This window comes from Xyrauchen texanus, chromosome 7 (assembly GCF_025860055.1).
Source record: "Xyrauchen texanus isolate HMW12.3.18 chromosome 7, RBS_HiC_50CHRs, whole genome shotgun sequence".
NCBI classification, from domain to species: Eukaryota; Metazoa; Chordata; class Actinopteri; order Cypriniformes; family Catostomidae; genus Xyrauchen; species Xyrauchen texanus.
In genome coordinates this window covers 43,332,771-43,350,398 of record NC_068282.1, presented here as the reverse complement: position 1 = coordinate 43,350,398, position 17,628 = coordinate 43,332,771, and the positions used below count along the sequence as shown (strand labels likewise).

The 17,628-nt window shown below is 35.8% G+C and overlaps 1 protein-coding gene across 4 annotated transcripts in view; it reads left to right on the top strand.

Moving 5' to 3' along the window:
* Positions 1-1,781: 1,781 nt before the first annotated feature.
* Positions 1,782-17,628, top strand: part of myh10 (myosin, heavy chain 10, non-muscle) — an 83,004-nt gene continuing 67,157 nt past the window's right edge. For all 4 annotated transcript variants that reach the window (XM_052130060.1, XM_052130058.1, XM_052130057.1 and 1 more), the window contains exons 1-3: positions 1,782-1,930; positions 3,558-3,932; positions 10,549-10,705. In XM_052130060.1, the coding sequence (XP_051986020.1) occupies positions 3,579-3,932; positions 10,549-10,705 (511 nt within the window). In that variant the 5' untranslated portion in view covers positions 1,782-1,930; positions 3,558-3,578. The remainder of the gene's footprint in view (positions 1,931-3,557; positions 3,933-10,548; positions 10,706-17,628) is intronic.

Genomic DNA, 17,628 nt, shown 5'->3' with positions numbered 1-17,628 from the left:
CCCCATGATTGTGAATTCAACTGAACCAGACTGAGAGACCATTTAAAGGCTCAGGAACCCTTTGCAGGTGTTTAGCTGATTAGAGTGTGACACTTTGAGCCTACAATACAGAACCTTTTCACAATATTCTAATTTTCTGAGATTCTGAATTTGGGGTTTTCATAAGCTGTAAGCCATAATCATCAAAATTATATCAAATAAAGGCTTGAAATATCTTACTTTGCTTGTAATGAGTCTATATAATATATTAGTTTCACCTTTTAAGTTGAATTACTGAAATTAATGAACTTTTGCATGATATTCTAATTTTTCGAGTTTCACCTGTAGATTAGCACGAAGCTAAATGTTCACAAGACAATTCACACAAGGTTTATTTTTTTTTTTCTGCTACTCCAAACTTGTCTGTCTGTTCGTATGACTGTAACACATCATAAGAAAGTGTTTCATCGCTGTTAAAATGCACTTTGGATCGCATCATTTATATGTATAAATGTTTTCCAACTGAATACAGTTACTTATATTTTGTATTTTAAATACATACTCCTGTTACATGTATTCTGTTACTCCCCAACCCAAAAAATTGTGCAGTTGTTTATATTGGTCAGAATTGGGTAAGTTACTAACTACTATATATATACTATATTATTTTACTGATCACATCACTGAAAACATATTCACATAACTAATTATTTTACTTTCTAAAACACTAGTCACAAACATTTAGTTCCGCTCAACAAATACAAAATGTGTATTTTCTCCTTGTTCATTGTCACACACCTTTCAGCTGTCACAGAAAAGCAAAGAGATGTACATATGAACATGAATTCACATTTTAATTGTATTACACATAAATATATTTATAGAAACATTTGTAACCCAAGTAATATACTTAAAAGTAATTTCTTTCATTGAAAGTCTGTAACTAATCTGATTACAAGATTTACAATGTAATGTATTACACTACTTTTTAATCCCTAAAAGTAATTAGATTACAATAACTAATTAGTTTGTAATCCAATTACTCCCAGCACTGATATTGGTAAAAAAAAAAAATAAATAAGTAGTTTCAAGTATTTCATATTTTCATTTTATTTGAATTATATATGTATTCTTTGTACATTTATTTTATTTTTTTGTATATTATTATCTCCCCACTGGCACCATTTTTCTCTCTTTTTTCCTTTTATTATTATTATTATTATTTTGAAAAGTATATAAACGTAGTTTTATACATATCTTGCAGTTACAGTATAATGTTTAATATTTATAATTATACAAAAATATATACTGTTGATGTTTTTGAATAAAAGAGTTAATGTTTATATTAAAAAAGTTGCATTTGCCAGAATTTTATTTAATTCATTGCAATAAATAAAATAAGATTACAATAAAATTATAAAAATAATAATAATTACAATTATTTGAAAAAAAATTTGTATAAATGTTTTATACTTTACGCATTTTATGTTTTACTACAAGAAAAAATAGTATACAGCGTCTGATAATGTTATTTAGCTATGCCAGATATTTTACGCTCGTTGCCATTCTACCAATTTATTTTTATGGATCCAACTCACGCTTGCCGCTAGAAGAAAGCTTGCATGAACAATCACTTTGTGTTGGTGGGGTGTGATGTTCACAAACCAATAGCTTGTGGTCAAGGCCCGTTACAATCCAATCCCCATTCCAAAAGGGACCAGGTGGGTGTGACCGAAAGAGGACTGAGAGGCGGGCGCAGAAAGAGTGCGGTGCTGAGTTCGGTTGAGGAGTTCAGAGAAGAGGGGCTGCGGACGGTGGCATCAGTGCAAAGGGGCGAAATAAGAGAATATTTGGCCGACTTTCAAAATAACTGGATTATAAAAGCTGGACGCACTGGATAGCAACTCATTATTCTATTCGTGCACATAGATCTCATCGCTGTCTGCCCGTGGTAAGTTCACGCGTCTGTTCAATTTGTTCTCGTTTTTATCGTTGTCGTATAACGGATTATTTTTCGCATTACATTTCAAGCGACGGGAGAACCACGTTAGCTGGTTTCAACAGATTGATACATTTCCAAATAATAGAATTGGTAAAACCTGGGAAGCCCCGAGCGCTATCTGTCGTCTAATGCACTTATAAAAGGGTTGTTTGCTTCGTCAGGCCGTCTAACGGGAGGTGATGATGGTGAAGAGAAGGCGCGTGCAACACCCGGTTTGCAGGCGCGAGGAATGAACACGCGCTAGGCGGCTAACTAACAGACGCAAAAACTTACGCGAATTTACCGCAGTTTACGTTTACATCGTCGCCTGTTTGATAGTCTTGTCAATGTAACATATTTCGTGTTAATTTTAAGATATGTGATTTAAAGGGGCCTTTTGAAAAGATGGTTGTGAGGGAGTTTATCATTGAATTAATGTTTGAAGGACTGCCTTGGCCCCGTTTCAGTTTACCGTTGATTCATCACTCATATAACGGCACTCGACTGTGTCTGTACAGGCATGATGACCCAATTTTTCCCCCCACTTGTCTTATTTTTAGGACTCTTAGTCCATCTGGTCAGAATAGAGGGACGACCATCTGTCTCATGTTTTTATTGGGTTGAATCTTTTAGTTAATGCGACCAAATTTAGTGTCCCACTGGAGGTTAAGTGGTGATGAGATAGTATAATCTGATGTGTTCAGGAATATATTAACTTGGTTCAGTTGTTTATTCTGAGGATGTAGTATTTCTATAAAGCATATTTTACAGACCTTATGTGATATTTAATGTATGAATCATGCCATTGTATCCTGAAGGAGTAGTTCACCCAAAAATGAAAATTCTCTCATCATTTACTCACCCTCATCCCATACCAGATGTGTTTGACTGACTTTCTTCTGTGGAACACAAAGATTTTTAGAAGAATATCTCAGCTCTGTAGGTTCTTACAATACAAAAACTTTGAAGATCCAAAAAGCATATAAAGCCAGCATACAAGTAATCCGTATGACTCCAGTGGTAAGTCTTCTAAAGTGATATGATAGAAGCAGATCAATATTTAAATCCTTTTTTTGTTATAAATCTCCAATTTTACTTTCACATTCTTCTTTTGTTTTTGATGAATCACATTCTCCAATATCGCCACCTACTGCGCAGGGAGGAGAATTTATAGTAAAAAAGGATTTAAAAATTGAACGGTTTTTCACCCACACCTATCATAGTAAAATCTGAAGATATGGATTTAACCATTGGAGTCTTAAGGATTACTTTTATGCTTCCTTTTATATGGTTTTCGGTCAAAGTTCTAGCCACCACTCACTTGCATTGTATGCACCTACAGATTTTTGTTTGTGTTCTGCAAAAGAAAGAAAGTCAAACATCTGGGATGGCATGAGAGTGAGTAAATTAGGAGAGAATGTTATTGAAAGTGTCTTTGTATTCATGTAAAACAAATTAAATGTTTGACCCTTAATTCTATAATGGCGAGGCTATGTCATATTGGATACACTCTGAATAAATGTGTACTCTGAATAAATGTGTGCTCTTCCCTCACTAACTCCCTCTGACTCTCTTTTTTTCATTTTTTTTTCATCAGGTGGCCTATTTTTAATTCCTCATGCCGGAGATGGCACAGCGGAGTGGGCAAGAGGACCCTGAGCGGTACCTCTTTGTGGATCGGGCAGTGGTTTACAACCCAGCTTCCCAGGCTGACTGGACGGCCAAAAAGCTGGTTTGGGTGCCTTCTGAGCGACATGGGTTCGAGGCTGCCAGCATCCGAGAAGAACGTGGAGAGGAGGTTTTCGTAGAGCTGGCTGAAAATGGCAAGAAGGCCCTGGTGAACAAGGATGACATCCAGAAGATGAACCCACCCAAGTTCAGCAAGGTGGAAGATATGGCAGAACTCACCTGCCTGAATGAAGCCTCTGTGTTACACAACCTGAAGGATCGTTACTACTCTGGGCTCATATACGTAAGTATGATATCATCTGAAAACACTTTGTTATGCTTGAGCATGCTGACTAGCCTGACCTAGCAACACTTGTTCAACCAATGGTGTGAATTTGGGGTGGGGCTATCTACATTCCGACCAGTGGTAGACCAGTTTAAGTGTTCTGGAAACGATCACTTATTATTTTTGCAATTCTGTTAGGAGGTGTTAGTTGCACAGAAATGACACACTTCACCCTTATGTTGAAGACGAGATTTCCATCAGCCTGTTTTGAGAATTTGTATACAGTTAACATGTTTTCAATTTGATGTGCTTAGTACCATGGTTCTTTTTATTCTTACTGGTTGAACATTGGCGGATGTCTCCTCCTTTTGATCTTGACCCATTTTATAGCATATACTAAGACAGACTGTGGGACTTCTATAACTCTAGAGAGACAGAGTGTTAGGCAAGATGATTGGTGTTGTAGCTCCATCTTTCCTTGGTGTCCCCCATTGCACAAGTGCTGCAATGAGATCATTATGGCATCTCAATGAGAGTGGCCATTTTTCTTCGCACTGTCTGTCTGAAGAGGATATTGGTAAACAGGGATAGTAATGGAATTTAATGGTTCTAAATCTGATTTCTTAAGGGTTCATTAATGATTCTTACATTTGAGGAAGAAATATTTGGAAATAAAAATTCAGTTTGATTGCATTTATTGCCCTCAGCGGTCTGTTGTCAAATGATGAGATCATTTCAAATTTCATCAAAGCAGATATATCAAATGAGCTAAATTTATACAATTCTTGCAAAAAGACCTGCTTCCACCAACTTTCTAATGACTGTTCGAACACATTTTAGAGGCATAAATGCAATCCAATCCAGGTTCTACTGTAAAGCTGCGTACACACTGCCAGCGACATCGCGTGCGACAGCGACTCCATCCCATTAATTTTCAATGAGAGCACAGCGACTTCTGGCGACACGAGCTGTCGCGACCGTTGGCGACTAGATGTGGGCGTGTCCAGCGACGCGACAAAGTTGAGACATGTTCAACTTTATTCAAATGAATAGCGACTAACGGAAGCGACAGCCAATAGGAGAGAAGACAGGAGAGCTCACGTGATCCTTCTCCCTCTCTCTCGCTCAGCTCCTGCAGTAACGGAAAGATGGATGAAAGGCTAATTCTTGCTGTTAGCAATTTTCCAGTGCTCTATGATATGTCTCTTCCCATGTACAAGGACATTTTTAAGAAAAATACTGCATGGAAAGGTGTATCTGAGATAGCAGGGATTTTGTGGACCCAGACAGACCGGCATTTGCATTTTCGCCACAGATAAACAGCCGCTATGGCATAGAGCACGCCTTGTTTCTCATTCATCTTTGATATAAAGCATTTTATGTACTGATTCCATTTATGTTTAGTCTTTTCCCTCCAAAATGTTTGCTTTTAGCGCCAAGAAAAGCGATTCGCTGTAATGCAATGGAATGACATCCGTGAATGTCATTTATAAACGTTACTAGACAACCAGACAAAGTCGCTGGCAGTGTGTACGCACCTTAACAATTAGGGATGTACAATATATCAGCTGCAGTTATATTAATGGCCAATATCCGGCAACATCAAAATATTGTAATCTTATTACTATATTTCCTGTATTTTATAAAATGCATTTATTAAAAAAAAACAAATGATTGGTTAACACTTTACAAAAAGGTTTTATTTGTTAATATTAGTTAACAACATTATTAACATGAACGAACAATGAACAATACTTTTACTGCATTTATTAATCTTGGTTAATGTTAATTTCAACATATAGTTTACTACAAAGGTTTTATATGTTAATAACAGTTCATGTACTATTAACTAACTTTAAATAACAATGAACAATTGTATTTTTTTTTAACTAACATTTAACTAAATTGAATAAATGCTGTAAATATATATATTTCTAATATATAAATAATATGGTTTATTTCTGATCATCTAAGCATCTGGATCCTTTTGAAAATGAACAGTTTTGTTTTACTTCAAGGTGCTATGGGAAACCAAACTAAACTAACTTAAGTTATAAAGGTATCCATGAATAGTCTCTTAATAATTTAAGTACATTTTTGGAAATATCTAATTTCAAACCAGGCCAGTCTGTTACCCAATATAAAACATTATTAGAACAGAACATACTTGTATATTAAACAAGGAAATATTTATTCACAATTAGTTCATAATTCTTGAAGATCCAGACTTTTAAAGTCCTTTATTAACATTGTACTTGCCCTTATGTTTACCATAGTTCTTCCATTGTTTAACAGTGGCATCTGTTATAATATATAGGCTAATAAATAACCACAGGTAAGACCAAGGATGGCTCCTCATTACTGTGGTTTGATCAGTGAAGATAGTCTAAAAACAAATGCAAGTTTTACAATTTAATAAAAATGTTTTTTATGGTCTGCACCACAATATCATCGGAAGCTCGGTTGACTGGTGTGAAGGATCTGCTCAGCTCTATCCTGTCTAACAAGGGAGGCCTGGCTGACACAACGTAGAGCGGATCACAGGACACACATGAAACCAGGCTTCAATTGCCATGTGCAGATGTACGTTTCAGCTCAGATGCATATTTAGTGCTCAAAGATGAATTCATTGCTTGATAAATTTGCTTTGGTATCCCAAAGTGTTGTATAGCATGCTTCCGCAAAAATGTAAATGCAGGTAAAACCCTGCTAATGTTAATTAAATGGCACAGTGCAATCAAAATCACAGATTGTATTCTTTCTGTTGCAATTGTACTCTTGTTCACTGCTTTGTTGCTCAGTGAAGATTAACGGAGACTTGTGGTAAAGACAAACTGTTTTGCAAGATGGAAAAATGTTATAGAAAAACATTTATACATTATAAAATATAATGCAAGTTATGCACTGGAGAGAAGCAACTCTCAAGTGCATCAAATAGCACAAGCTCACCGGCTCACATTAAACTGTATGCTTCTACAGTGTTTAACATGAAGTGCTCCCATGCGCTGAACAACTTGTCTCCGCCATTATATAAACGAGTTTGCAAACACATTTTCACTACTCAAAAGTAACGTCACTGGACTTTCGACGTGCACATTGCACGTATCCAACTAATCGATGAGGAAATGCATTATTGATCAATTTCATTATCAATTTGATCGATTAGTTTTTGTTGCACTAGTTTAGAGAGGACTACTCTCTCAAACTCCCATAGCTGTTTTTACCATGGTTGGACTTGATTGTAAGGCTAGTTCCCATCATTTAAGTGGGCATTTTTTGTTTAAGCCTCTGTTCCATGTGGCTGCTGTGCTCCCTCCTAATAGATTACAGTAATTAGCTGTAGAGGCCCATGCTTGGCCTAGTAAAAGCTGAAGCTTTATAACAGTGCCCTTGTCTTTGGCAAGATGTCAAGATGCAGACTGCCTGTTGATAACACCCGCATAACTCTGTATTCCCCTCCTTGGTCTCCAAAATTTCCAGTTTTCTTTTTACTGTTGGCTAAAGCTTGTGTTTAAAAAAAATATAGGCAGTTTTAAATCCGAGCGAATGCATAATGTTATGTATTTAACTAAGTATTATATATACTCTACTGTGCGTGGATGGTTCCCAAACCTCAGGCTGGTGTTTGGTATGTGCACTCATATCTGCTGTGTGGGCAGAGATGTGGAGTTGCTGCATTCCTCTCTGCTCACCCACGCCCCTGTGTTCTTGAATAGCATGAGAGGAGATGACAGACATGTTACAGGACTTTTTGTTTTTTTAATAAAATGTATGGGTGAATTAACATTGATCTTTCAGTACATAATACTCTAATGATATGGAAAATATGTAGTTATTATTTTAGCCCACATCATAACTTGTAAGCATTGCAGAGTGGAGATGTTGAGATCTTTGTTGACTCATTTAAACTGATGGCATATTCATAATGAAGATCTCACCTTTCATTTGGCAATCAATTGATATTTCTTCTTTATTGGGTTTCAGGGATTTTGACAGAATTGATAAAATAGGTAAAAAAAATTGGTGTCAACCCATTTGGTGTTTAAATTCTGCCAGGAAAGGAAGTTTTATAATATCTTAATTAGGGATGTCAAATGTACCGGTGGTACTTTACCAAGTCGATACTTGAATAAAAAAGATGTCACGATACCAGTGTTTATGCATTACCGGTAGTACCGTGCATTGACTTGATTCAATACATGCACGATACCTGCACACTTAATTTAAAAACACTTGTGGAAAACACTTGAAATTTTTTATTTACATTAATATTTAACGTTTTAAATTGGCTAAAAAAAAGTGTTTTCAATAGCGTATGATCTGTTTTTGCTTTGGTACTGAAATTGGTATCGAGAATCCTGAAATTGTGCTTGTATTGGTACCGATTAGGGGTGGGTAAAAATATAGATATAGTTGCTCTCTGCGCAACCCTACATTTCGCACTTTTCGACAAAAAAATGTATAATTTTGGCAACTGGCTGGCAAATGTTTAGATTTTACTCAATATTGAATGAAGTGTGTTGTATAGTGGTGGAGTATTCAGCTGGGAGATCCTTTCACTGCATGTTGAAAATAAAAGATGTTTCGTGTGTGTCCAGTAGGGCTGTAAATCAGCAGTTTCATCATGATACGATCTTATATCGATTCTCTTAGCCAGCGATCTGATGTTTGGCAATACCTCAAAGTCTGCTCTGATAACGATTTTGATTTGATTCAGGGGTCTGCTATCGATATTACGATATTATGTGCCTAATTTGTGACCTAAGATGGGGAATGTTTTCTACAATTAAATGTCAGGACTTGTGAAAAACTGAGTTTAAATGTATTTGGCCAAGGTGTATGTAAACTTCTGACTTCAACTGTATATTATACCTCAGATTAATGAGATATCAGCTGTCTTTTCTTCACTTTTCTTTCTGGTTTCTAAACAACAAGTATATGCCTTGAATTTGAATATTTTATTGAGCACTCTGAAAAGTACAAACCCAGAATACATGTTGGGACAGCCACAACAAAATATAGTACTTTGTTAAAAAAAAAAAATGCAGAAGAATAAATAATATAAAAAATAAAGTCACATACATGTGATGTGATCATCAATCATTTGATGACAGTTCATTGCCTTGTCTAATGATGGAAACACTACAATGACAATTTGTCATCTCTACAATAGTCAAGCAAGTCTTCAAAACCAAAGTACGTACTTACCCACAGCAGGAGAGTATGTGCTATCCCAAGACATATAAACACAAGATCAATTCATATAATATTTAGGCTCGTGACAAATCACAATTCCATAAACTAGTACCGTTACACTGGTCATGATTACTGTTGAGCATAACTCTAAGGTTTCCTTTCCAGAATGACATTGCGGAGAAACAACTTTTGCAACAATAAGTATCTGGGTCTATTATTCACGCCTGTGATCTTGTTTGGCAGGGCGGATTTGTATAGTGGGGATTTGGGAGTGGGATGTACACTGAATCTGTCCTCAGTGCACTGCAATTATTCCTCCACACACATACACTCACAGAGCACTTTATTAGGTACACCTGTACACCTACGTATTAATGCGACTATCTAATCGGCCAATCGTGTGGCAGCAGTACATTGCATAAAATCATACAGATATGGGTCAGGAGCTTCAGTTAATGATCACATCAACCATCAGAATGCGGACAAATGTGATCTCTGTGATTTCGACCGTGGCGTGATTGTTGGAACCAGACAGGCTGGTTTGAGTATTTCTGTATTTGCAGATATCCTGGGATTTTCATGCAGAGCAGTTTCTAGGGTTTACTCCGAAATATCCAGTGAGCTGTATTCTCTGGACAGAAATGCCTTGTTGATGAGGGAGGTCAACAGAGAATGGCCAGACTAGTTCGAGCTGACAGAAAGGCTACGGTAACTCACATAAACACTCTGTACAAGTGTAGTGAGCAGAATAGCATCTCCAAATGCTCAACACATTGAACCTTGAGGCGAATGGTCTGCAGACCAGCAGAAGACCACATCGGGAATTTTATTAGGTCCATATTGTTCCTTATTAAGTGCTCAGTGAGTTTATATGCACACTCATAAACACAAACTTTGCCAACAGAATGTTCTTTCAGCAGACAGGTATTACCTCTACCCTGATTTGCCCCTTCACAATGTGTCTGGATCATGCAACAGTTGTCAAACGCATGCAAGCAAACATAACTTGCACTCCGTTAGAGTGTCTTATGTAAAACAACCTGAAGGACAGGGTTAATTTTCTGTTAATTTCCTCTAATGAAGTGTATGCTCACTGCAGGACGTCTGCACTGGCAGTAAAAGCGTGCCATAAGTGCTCAAAAGGAATACCAACATTCATTATTTTTGACTGTGCTTTGAGAGGAAATGTCTGTTATCATTATTATAGAGCAATTTGTCTGCCTAGTGATGCAGCTGATTGTCTAGTACCTTTCATGGACGGCCATCTCTCAGCTGGATACGGTGTAGTGAAGTTCTGTGCAGTCATGCCAATATAAGGGGTCATAATTAAATGCTTATTTTTCTCAGATTGTACATGGAGATTTGCTTGATTTTCCGTTTGTTGTTAAAAATAAAACTTTATATTTTCCTTTCTGTTTGTGTTCCTGTGTCTCTGCAGACATACTCGGGGCTCTTCTGCGTGGTCATAAACCCATACAAAAACCTCCCCATATACTCTGAGAACATCATTGAGATGTATAGGGGCAAGAAGAGGCACGAAATGCCACCTCATATTTATGCCATTTCTGAATCTGCCTACAGATGCATGCTTCAAGGTAAGACCATAAATATCAAATATTCCATCTGATTGTATCGGTGGTTTCTTGTGTTACAGAAATAAGGGTTTTGGCTGAAAAGTTGTGGATTTCCAAATAGGATAATGTGAAAATGAAAAGGGTGTATGATAGTGCGTGTGTTATGGTTCAGAACTTGCTATTTAAATTAACAACAAGGGAGAGCTGAATAATAGTACAAGTCTTGCAAAAGTTGTATTTATAACCTCACAAAAATGAGACATCCCTTTGTTCAATTAAGACAGTTCCTCCTCTTTTGTCCTTTTAAGCAATTCAAGATTCTTACTTTTCACCAGAATTTCAATCACTTTTGTTTTTTTTTTACTTGCAGTTCCAGCCAATTTTATTTTATTGGCTGTAATTTGTGTTTCATAGTATCATCATGTAGAAAGGAGAGATGTAACGGTGAATATTTCCAGAAGAATCTATTTTACTTAGTTTTTCCATCCCAAGAGATAAATAAATATTCTCTGCCACATCTGGAATGCTTTGATAAGCCTGGAACGCGTTGATATAACGCTTTGAGAATGGAAAGAAAAAGGGCCTGTTTTTTTCCATGTTTCTCTGCGGTGGGCTTGAGTTTTCCCTACCCAATCTGTAAAGCAATGTATTTTTGAAAAAGGATTGTAAGATAATATATATCTCTAACTTCTGTGTCAGACCTGGTATTCTTCAGCTACCATTAAACTACTCTATTCTACACTGTCACTCAATGTACTTACCGAGCACTCTGGAAATATAATTTTTTTTTTAGGCACGTTGATCTTAAACGTGTGCAATCAAAATGCACAGAAGACCTTTGCTCTGGGAGCATGTAATATTGATCAATCACATAATCGTTTTAGCGCTGGAATAACAGTATTGCTGTTTCTACATGCGTTGGCCATTAAAACAACACCGTGGCCTCATTTACACCTTGCATTAACATGCGTTTTCGGAGATCGGATCGGTATCAAATAGCACTTCAACGCATTAAATGTCAGGTATAAATGCATCCAAGATGCATTGTGATTGGATCATGATCGGATCACTAAAACTACATTCAGAGATGGTCAGAGATAGATTCTGACCACATTTAAAGAAGGTTTAAATGCATTTTCATTATCCAGAAACAACTACATAAGTAATTACTTATGTGATGAGGTTATGCTACATTCATTTGTTGTTAAAGTGCTGTTGTGGGTTCTTGCCTTTTTCTGTTAATTTTGCCATCACAATGTGAAAAACACAACATACCCTCTCATCTTGGAATCTTGTCACCCGAATGATGAACAATATCCTATGACTTGTTCCATTGGAATACACTTGAAATATATTTTCTGTCTCCTTAAATCCCCACTAACTCATGTGAAATCAGGCTTCATTCGTGCCTTTCACATGAGAAGCATATTTAGCACTTACAAAGTACCGAATGCGAGATAGATCATTAAATTTGACTGGGCAACCCTAAATTTAGCTTTGGTGGCTGCCAAAAAAATTTTAAATGAAGGAAAAACCCTGACTGTTGAAAGCATTTGAATTATCCATCTGTGTTTTTGAAATTCACTAGAAGACGGAGAATGCTCTGTTACCAAAGCCACTAGCTGGGTTTCCATCCACGTATTTGTATGCGCATTTTGGGATATCACATAAAAACTGCTGGATGGAAACACCTAGATATGAATAAAACACACTCAAAACGTATACACTCACTTGAGGTGTTTTTTTTTTTTATTCGATAAGAAAAAACTATGATGGAAATGCCTTTTACAGAATAAAATTCGATTGAATATATTAAGAATACAAGATGTGCATCAAAAAAGTCATGTGACTGAATAATTAATTAATAACTGAACTAACCAGAGGACCAATAATCTGAAATGCTGCATTGGTCATCCTGAAATACAGATGTACTGAAAATCCCAAGCCTGCAAAGACTTTGCAGAGAAAATAAGTTGAATACAAACTTGAACTGTGCTGAAGAACAGGTTTATTGATGCTTTTAAAAAATATTTTATAGATCCGCTCTGTAAAGACATAAGGAGGAATGAACACACATAGTGCTCCCAGAACATGAGACAAGTTCTTCTAGAGTATTTTGTCTGTGTGCCCTAAACTGCAAGTGTTTTATTAATAGAAGACGCACGGTGGCTAAAATCTCTCTGGAAGTGACAATTTAGATATTTTAAACATGGGATGGAAACGTGGCTTTATTGTTTTTGCGATATTATGTTTTTTTTAACATGTATTCAATGTCCAACTTGGATGGAAACATAGCTACTGGTGTACTATGTAGCATTTCCCATTTTGCACGGGTAACTTTGGTTGGATCTCTATCCAATCACAGTGGAGACTCATTTGAATGCAAGGTGTAGCTAAATGCAATCCAGCTAAAGAATATCCCAATACTATCCTTATATGAAATGCATGTTAATGCAATGTGTAAATGGAGACTCTGTTCTTTGTCATGTATCAATAGCAATGAATACTAAGCCTCTGCCCAGCACAGCATGAGATCATTCAAAATACCCTCATTGCTTCTTATCCCAGACAAATGGAGCTTTTTCAGACCACTTCCTTTTCTGTGTTTTCTTACTGGGTCTCTTCTCAATGAGGTGGACAAGATGGGGTAATAGTAAAAAAAGATTGGGAGATTTAGGCTAATGGCATGATTCACTCAACCCATGATTTTTCCTACTTTCTACTGCTGTCATGTCTCTGTAAATCTGGGGCAGTTGGATATTTGAGTTGGCATCTGTGTCACAGATTAAGATGTGGAGTCTGGCAGAGAAGTCTGTATTCTCAAAGTAGATATATTGGTGAATGGAGTTTATCAACAAACTAGGATGCCAAAATGAAGTAGTCCAGCATTTGGCATTAATGCAATGTTTAATTCTCAACCAAAGCTGTCTCTCTGGCACAGAGGAAGGACAGGCCAGTTGTCCTGATCTTTCAGAGGCCAGGGAACCAGAGCCGTCCCATGCTGGGGAGGAGAGGCTGACCTTCATCGTGGGGTATAATGACGCCTTTGTGTATCGATGGTGGGGAGGGCAGTACAAGCTGTGACTTAGTAGGTCTAGTGTGGCTGGATACACAGATCCCGGTGTCTGACTCTGGAGGAAACACCCCAAACAATGATACACGTGCCGATATCCTTAGATCTACAGGGATTAACAGCAAGTTGTTTACATTCCTCATAGGATGTTTACTTTCTTGATGGCTTCATTACAGTTATTGTGCAAGTGCTCTTGTGGTTTTAATCACATTTATGGTTGGGAGCCATTTTATTACTCTTTAAACAAAGCACCATTTCCTAAACTCTCAATAACTTGATCAAAGGATGTGATCAAGTATGATGAGATATTAGCTCTTTCTCAAGTAGCCTAGAGTATGTGTTACAAAATGTTTGGCACATTTCCTTGTGTTAATTCCATTTGTTGATCAGTTTTGCATTTTAGGTGCTGATATCCTTAGTCTGTTGTAGAGATAGACAACAAATTGGTCAGGCTGAGTAATCTGATAATATTTAGAAATGTGACATTATCGGCATAATAACCATGTCCACTTAACCAACTAACAGAAGTGTTAGCTTCCATTTGAGTCAGTTTCAAAATCTTCCAACAGCTTTCGTTAATGGATAACAATTTCTGTTTTCAATTGCTGTCTGGCAATAAACAGAAATGTTTACGCTGTCCACGTAAACAAAGTCAGTTGGCCTATATGTATAGGGCTTTGAAAAACCCATATCCTGTTGACCATCAGTTTTTAGTTCAGGCAGGAAGCGCGTCATTGTTTACAATAGAAACTTGCACAGACCAAGACCAAGCGCCGTTCACAAACCAAAACAATTTCAAAACAATATAAAATAAAAAAAAATAATTTCCAAATAAAAATGATAATAAAAAACTATGTAAACAATGACGTGATTCCTGACTCCTCCTCCACGTCACGCGTGACCTTACCAACGAGCCGACGTCATCCTTCTCATGAGCGCATGTCACAGAGATGTATGGAATTGAATATTTGTAGTTAAAAACTATATAAGTATTGTTTTGTTTCTAAAAATAATCAATCGTTTGGGTTCAGAAGAACTGTATTTTTTGACTGTCCAAAATGCATATTTAGGGTGCATCAAAATAATCAAGACTCCAGTTGACAAATAGAGTACATTCACTTGCATTGTTTAAAGGAGGAGGCCTGAAATGAAATCCTAAAAGTCTTAAGTTCTGTTTTGATGAAGAAAGAAACTCCGATACATCTTGAATGGTCTGAGGGTGATTTAAATTATCAGCAAATTTTCATTTTTGGTGAACTATTCCTTTTTAAGTTAAATGTTGAGTTGGTAATACATTTTTTTTTTAGTTAAGGACACTAACTAAAATTAACCATGGTTTTATTCAGTAATACTGTAGTAGACATATAGTAACCATGATCTTACTATAGTATTGGAACCATGAAAGTAACAATGTTAATTATGTTTTTACCAAAAATACCATGGTTAAACTATGGTTACTGTAGTAAAACCATGGTGATTTGTAGTGAGGGCAAATCTCTTGAAGTTTTTGTTACCAAATACAATATTTTTTACTTTGGATTTGGCAGTAAAATATATATATATATATATATATATATATATATATATTATATTATATTATATTTTTTTTTCTGAGCATAAATGCCGAACAGGGAGAAATGTGAACCGTTACACCCCTAGTATTTTGACAATATTTATCAAAGAGGAATATTAATTTGAGTATTTATGACAAGCAGCTGGTTAAATGAGGTTAAACTCAAACCAAGGTCAATTTTATAACATCCCCTGACACACAGGATTACACAGCCACACACCCATTCACATCTGTCTTTAATTAGTAATACAGAAACCTGGCATATCCTAACACTCTGGTTAACTGAACTCTGTTACCCAGGGCTAATTATAACAGCTTTGGTAACTTTGAAATGGCTGAGGTTCACTTCAATAAATATTTCTGAACTGCTATGGAGTAGGGCTGCAGCTAACGATAATTTTGATAATCGATTAATCTAATAATTATTAGAACGATTATTTTTAAGCTATTATTCAGCTTGTGCCCCAACTTTAAAGGTTGTGTTAAACATGCTTACTAACAATAAAGAAGACACAATCATCTTTTTAAAATACCTGTAAATGACATTCACTGAAACAAAGGGGGAAAAAAACTTTTAAGTTTAATTCAGTAAAGAAATTCACTGCAAAAAATCCTATTGTTATCAAGTGTTTTTGTCTTGTTTTCCATTTTAAAATAGTCTAAAACTCCTTAAAACAAATACATTTACTTGAAGCAACAAATAAGATATTTAGACTTGGTTTAAGAGAATGTATTTTAAATATAAGTGGTTTTTTTTATATATAAGTTTATTTGTTCACTAGGTTATACTTCTGCAAGGGCAGTAAAGACAAAATGTACTTGTATTCATGATCTATTCTCTAAAAGCATATATCTTATATGTTGCTTCTCAGGTGAATGCATCTTTTTTTTTTTTTAAGGATTTTTATATATTTTTTCGGAATTTCCGGTTACAGTTTCCGGTGTGTGTATAGCTCTTTTCCGATTGCGTAATTGCCATAATTCATTTACTCAAAGAGACTGAGAGCATGGATGCACATGAATTTATAGAGATATATTTTAAACTTGGCCTTCAATGCAAAGACATTACTGTCTATGACATTTGTAATACTGTCATGGCTGAGACACACTTTGATCTTCCAAAGGACACTAATCAAGCAATAGACTTGTACTTGCATTTAACACTAGAACTACCGGAATTCTATAACTACTAGAATGGCCATAGTGAGCCCACTTTTAGGAGAATTCGTTCAAAATGATTTTACAGCATACTATATTCATTATAGTTTTACAGCATGATATTTTTGCTCACAGTAAAACAAATATTGCTTTCTAAATCAGTTCGTTTTCCCACAGTTTAGCGAATGTTCATATTCTTTATTAACCGTTTTGGCCATTTTAGGTTTGGCCTATATGTGTTTCATACATGTCTAAAGTTTTTACTATGCATTGAAATACACTTTGGTGATGTTTTTATAAGCTATTGTATTGATTTGTTTTTATTTTACAAAGAAAATAATAGAATATAAGTAATAAAATTTGTATCTGTAATAAGCTACAATAGCAAGTTCTGTGGTTGTCGATGAACTAATAAATGTTCACATTAATTAGAATTGAAATTTAATGTCCTGGTGTTTATTATTAATATATCAGATTCATTTATTCATGGATTTTGATTCCAGTGGTGACTGCATAGGATTGTTTCTGATTCATGTTGTCCAAACATTTCCAATAACTCCAGAGCATTTGTACAAAAGTCCAAAAGTCAACATGTTTTGAAAAAGGATAGATGTAATAATTTCCAAAATTCACAACATGTTTTTATCTAACGAAATATTCTCTCTCAATCCATGTTTGTTGGCGTTTTAGACTTTCAAAACCATTTTCACTGTTGTAAAAAAACTTGCTGGACACAAAGCGAGCCATGCACCTTCGGGGGCAGTCTAGCAGCTATAAAATATATATATATATATATGTTTGTATTTGTATAGTCTAGCACTATTATATATTACAAAAACAGATCATATTATGTAGGACTATCTGCGTTCACTTGGCGCTCCGTGCTCCATTTAATCCATATTATTCTATTTTATTCAAATTGAGGATTTTTACATTTTTTAGGGTGATGACGTCATAAAATATGATGACAGACATCAGAAGCTTCATTCTAAAACCTCAATAGACGTTTCGAATTACATTTGGTACAGTCTAGTATGAACGGTCAGAATGACCGCTATGGCCATTCTAGTAGTTATAGAATTCCGGTAGTTCTAGTGTTAAATGCAAGTACAAGTCAATTGCTTGATTAGTGTCCTTTTG